Source organism: Mesitornis unicolor, unplaced genomic scaffold (genome assembly GCF_000695765.1).
Source record: "Mesitornis unicolor isolate BGI_N332 unplaced genomic scaffold, ASM69576v1 scaffold321, whole genome shotgun sequence".
Taxonomy (NCBI): Eukaryota; Metazoa; Chordata; class Aves; order Mesitornithiformes; family Mesitornithidae; genus Mesitornis; species Mesitornis unicolor.
Window position 1 is genome coordinate 19,151 of NW_010164368.1, and position 4,731 is coordinate 23,881.

The window sequence follows — 4,731 nt, forward strand, 5'->3', positions numbered from 1 at the left end:
TTACGTAGAAAATATATGTATTTATATATATATATATGTGTGTGTGTATATGTATATATATATATATATGTATATGTATATGTATATGTATTCAGGACGGATCCTGAATAGATTTGTATGTGTAAGTAAAAAAAAAAATTACCCTGTAATGAGAATTGAAAACATTAAGATTCAACTGCACCAGAAAGCAATTCCATTATATTTTGTTATGCTACAGTTTCAAAATGACTGTTGTGTCCATGATGATGCTAGCTTGTTTCACAGCCATATTCCCCTGGGGTTGAAGGGGGACAAAAATTTAGACACTCTATGCACTAGTAGGAGAGAAGACCAGAGACAGCACTCACTGTTCAAGTGATGGTTGTTACTCACTATACAGTAGTTTTTATTAGAGATGCTTTAGAGTCTCAGGATAGCTTTGGCCAAATAAGAACTCACTAAGCATGCAGTCTTTATCAGCAAGAGAGGATATTTAAAGATACAACCACATTTCTATTAGTACTTTAAAAATAGCAATTAGTACCATGCCAGAATAAGCTTCACACCTAAGGCAAACAGTAACTTCTCAAGGATGTCTGTAGAGGTCTGTGGTCGGCAGCAATACAAGCACAGTGTCTCAGGAGAACTGTTCACTACTCTTGCTGTTATGATCCCTGATTTTTTTATGTGGAGCTGTTGAATGTGGAGTGTTTATGATTTGAGTAAGTACAACGGGTAATGAGTTTGCGGCTGTCAGAAGGTATGATGCAGTGTAGGTCCCAAGGACAACAGGCTAATGCTAATCATCTGCCCACAGATCATTTCCTCTCATAAGCAGGTATACTCTAGGGTCTTAGAATCCTTCATTTAAACCTCTGTTCCTTCCCTAGAATACAGTGTGTTATTTGTGCTGATACTGCTATAAAAATGAGTGTTAAACTGGTTGAGCACAGAGTTGCTGTGGCCAAGGTGGCTAGAAGGCATAGAATTGGACCACTCTCCCACACCATGGCTGGGGATATTAGAGAGCGGAGAGCAGGAATTAAAGCCTACCATACTCTGTCCCATTTTGTCAATGGGTTCAGAGTTGAGTCCCAAAGGCACTGAACGGTTTCCTGAGTTGGAGCCGTTAACATACGCAGTCATACTGGAGAAGAAGTTACTGAGGCATGGGCTGCTGGAAGACTGAGATGGAGATCCTTTCTCAGGTGAACTATCAGTCCCAGGTGATGAGTTTTCCAAGATATCCTGATGCTCTACAGCTTTGGGGCTGCCAGTCAGGGCACTATCCTCTGATTTCTCAGATGCAAGAGTGACAGCACTTGCCCCAATGTCAGACTTCCTTTTTCTCTTCCTGCGAAAGTTTCCATTGTCAAACATCTTTTCACAGTTCGGGTCTAGAGTCCAGTAATTCCCTTTTCCTGTCAAAGGGACAAAACCACATTTTTAGTTTAAAAATATGCATGCAGGCAGAAAAGAGCATCTAGGGCTTTACAATGTTTCTCTTATTTCACAGAAACAGAGAAATTGCACAAGCAAAAAACAGATGTATTGTTTCTTCACACAAAAGCAGACGTCAGTTGGATTCGGAAAAAAAAGCATAACGTTTTATGCTCTATACTTTACCGCTAACTCTTTACATAGGTAAAGCTCCAAGTGGAGCCACTGGAAGGGCTTTTATTTTCTTGGTGAGGGAAGAAGGTTTTCAGTACATAGATGGTCCTCTGAATTTACAGCAGAGAGTAATCAAATCCGATACTGGGCTGGTCTGCCAGATTCCGTAGGGTAGGTTTCTAGCGAGATAGAACCAGATTTTTTGCCCTCTGTGGCAGCATAATTGAATGTTTTTTAAATGTTCCCAATGGTTCTTAACAGCTATTGATAGAAAACAATAAATAAAGGAACAGTCTGACAGCATGTCAGCCAAGGGGTTGGAGACAGCAGAGGTGTGATTCCAAGCAAAACACTATTTGAAACAAACAAGATAAAAGCAGCCTGCTCTCCTCTTGAGAATTACTGTTGATTCCCTAAAGCTACTGGATTTCTTCGACAAATCTGAGTTTGTCTTATCCCCTGTTCATAAATTTCCAGTTAAGTTTGACACAAGTGTATTACGCCAAATGGGTTTTAAATGTGACTTGCTCAGTGAGACTGCTCCTGTGCTTGCTGAGCCTCATGCTCAGCACATTGATCAGTTCTCAGGAAGACTCTGAGCAGGAAAGAATTCCCTTCCCTGCAGAGATTTAATAGCAACATTGATTCAGACTTTAACTATACAAAATTGCCTTCTAGTTCAGACTTATGAAAATAGAAGAGCTACAATGTGTATGTCCCATATCTAGGCTATTATGTCTCTTTACAATGTATTACACATTTTTAAATAATTCAGGGAGGGGGGGGGGAAGAAGGGGAAGAGGGGAAGAGAGCTGTACCTGGATCATTTTCGTCTCGGGGCACCTTCTTGAAGCAGTCATTGAGAGACAAGTTGTGCCGTATGGAGTTTTGCCAGCCAGCTTTGCTTTTGTTATAAAATGGGAAATTGTCAGCCACGTACTGGTAGATCTGACTGAGAGTCAGCCTCTTTTCAGGTGCCCCATGGATAGCCATGGCAATAAGTGCAGAGTAGGAGTAAGGTGGTCTAACCAACTTCATAAGCTCCTCTTGGGAGGGGAGGGGAAGCCAGCCAAGGTCAGTTCCTCCCAAGCCATGCATGTTAGGCAAGAGCTGCCTTTGCATCCCGTAAGACTGAGGAATGAAGGGACTGGCATTAGATCCTGGGAGATACGGCGATGGGGTAATGGAAGATCCATTTAGCCAGAGGTAAGGATTGGGCGTGGTGTTGTAATCCGTCGTCTCAAAGGTGCTCGGTCGCTGTGGACTAGGGATGTTCTGTGGATGGAAAAAGTTCTCATAGTAGATGCTCATCTCTGGAGGTTCTTGACCAATATTTGGAAATTGTGGGCTGCAGCGTGGTGGAGAGTGCGTTTGTGGATCAAAGGAGCTCATGCTCTAACACAGGCAGCTAGGTTATGACACACCTGTGCTAGCGCTCCTTTCCTGAGACAGGTGCATCACCTGTGCCCTTCCCTACGTACTTATGCACCTGTAAATGTTCCAGCTTGTGCTGCAGGCTCCACCCCACAGCCCTGAGTGGCTGCAGATGAGGATGATATCCTTTTTGGAATGCTGGCAGTCCCAGCCAGTCACTGATGTCACATCAACCAAACCTGAAAGTTACAACTGTTTATCTTCTTAGATGAATGAAGGAATTTTCCACTAATGTGATGCACATAAAGAAAGCCTAAGGTGCCTTGAAGTTAAAACCCCTAATCAGAAATTCTCCTCTTTCTACATTTCACAATGAATATTTCTTCCGTTTTAAAGAAGAGTCATTTTGTGCTGCTGCTAGTAACGCCTCAAAATGCAAAAGCCATTGTCACTGGTCAATGAAAAGGTAGGTGCACATATATATACGCTTTAAAAAAAAAAGAAAGAAAAAAGAAAGAAAAGGTCAGACCTCATTTTCTGTCTGTAATTTTAATTGCAGAGTTGCTTGTACTTCCCCCTAGGCAATCACAGTGCTACAGGCAAATTCTGTAGCTGGTTACTCACGTGAGTAGTCTTACTGATATAAACAGAATTACTCCCTAAAGTAAGGATTAATCTTGTGAGAAAAAAAATTCAGCTTAATAATCAAACTTTTCTGTAGAGCTTAAATTTGGAACTGATGTGGGAAATCATTCTTTGCTGCTTCCTCTTTGCTGCAGGACTGACGCTGAGAGCTCATAACACCTCTTAGGAGAATTTCCAAACAAGAGTGAGCTGTGCTGTGTTCAGCACAGTGCTTTTCAGCTAATTTCCAGTAACTTCATTTATATCTGTACAGACAAAAGTTGATTCCTTAAAATTAAGTAATAAGGAAAAACATCTAGACCTTTTATCACTTGGAAAAACACTGCCTTGCGCAGCACCCTGCACTTTCAAAGGAGGAAAAAGCAGAGCCGCAATCTCACCACCACCTGTCTCAGAATGAGGACAGCTCTTTCGGCGCTACAGGTAAAAGCATACTTACAGTTCCCTTCAGAAGTGCACACACATACATTCGGAACTTGACTCAGCTTTATTAACCAATGCAATTAAAGAAAGCCCTGGTATGACAAGGCCTTTAAAGATGGCTCTAATAATATAATTTCTGCATAAATATGAGTATTGACCTGTAGATTTGAATTCCTGGCTGTACCAAAGACTATTTTGCTTTGTCACATATTCATCAGTTCACTTAATCTTTTCTGCTGCAGTACCAGGAAGACTTCCCTACTCCCTCAGTGATTCACCAGTATCTCATTCATGTTGCTGTTGCTTTGAACAGTGTGAAAAAAATTGCACTGGAATACAACTGAAATATTGAGTACAGACTGACAAAGGTATTGAATTTGTCAGCTCAGAAACACATCTCTACAGCTGTTATTTAAAAAAAATACATGCTTTCACTGCACATAAAATCATTTGCACAACAACTGCGGACAAACAAGTTGCTATTTTAATTTCAATGACAGAGTTCAGAGTTTGTAAATCTTAACTAGCCTACGCAAAGTACACACTGAATAGACAGAAGTGCAACGTAGTGGGGCTGTCTGTTGCACAGACAACTGCTGTGCAAAAAGTGGCTTGGCCCAAACAAAACCCCAAACCAAAAAGCAAAACCACAAACAAACAAAAAACCCAAAACACAAACAAATGAGGATTCATTTT

General features: G+C 41.1%; 1 protein-coding gene across 2 annotated transcripts; it reads right to left on the reverse strand.

Moving 5' to 3' along the window:
* Positions 1-846: 846 nt before the first annotated feature.
* FOXI1 (forkhead box I1) lies at positions 847-2,985 on the reverse strand. 2 transcript variants are annotated; one of them, XM_010194286.1, is made up of 2 exons: positions 2,415-2,985; positions 847-1,121 (listed from the first exon to the last, which is right to left on the reverse strand). In XM_010194286.1, exons 1-2 carry the CDS (start codon positions 2,983-2,985, stop codon positions 847-849), a joined length of 846 nt encoding a protein of 281 aa, XP_010192588.1. The 2 variants fall into 2 exon arrangements, with proteins under 2 accessions (XP_010192588.1, XP_010192587.1); XM_010194285.1 differs by having other exon boundaries at positions 847-1,400; positions 2,412-2,985.
* Positions 2,986-4,731: the final 1,746 nt, after the last annotated feature.

Bases quoted from the DNA above. Each gene is read 5' to 3' on its own strand.
- FOXI1 (XM_010194285.1), bottom strand. From the start codon at position 2,985: ATGAGCTCCTTTGATCCACAAACGCACTCTCCACCACGCTGCAGCCCA. The intron at 1,401-2,411 runs GTACAGCTCTCT...TCCCTTTGACAG, and splicing joins CCGAGACGAAAATGATCCAG to GAAAAGGGAATTACTGGACT.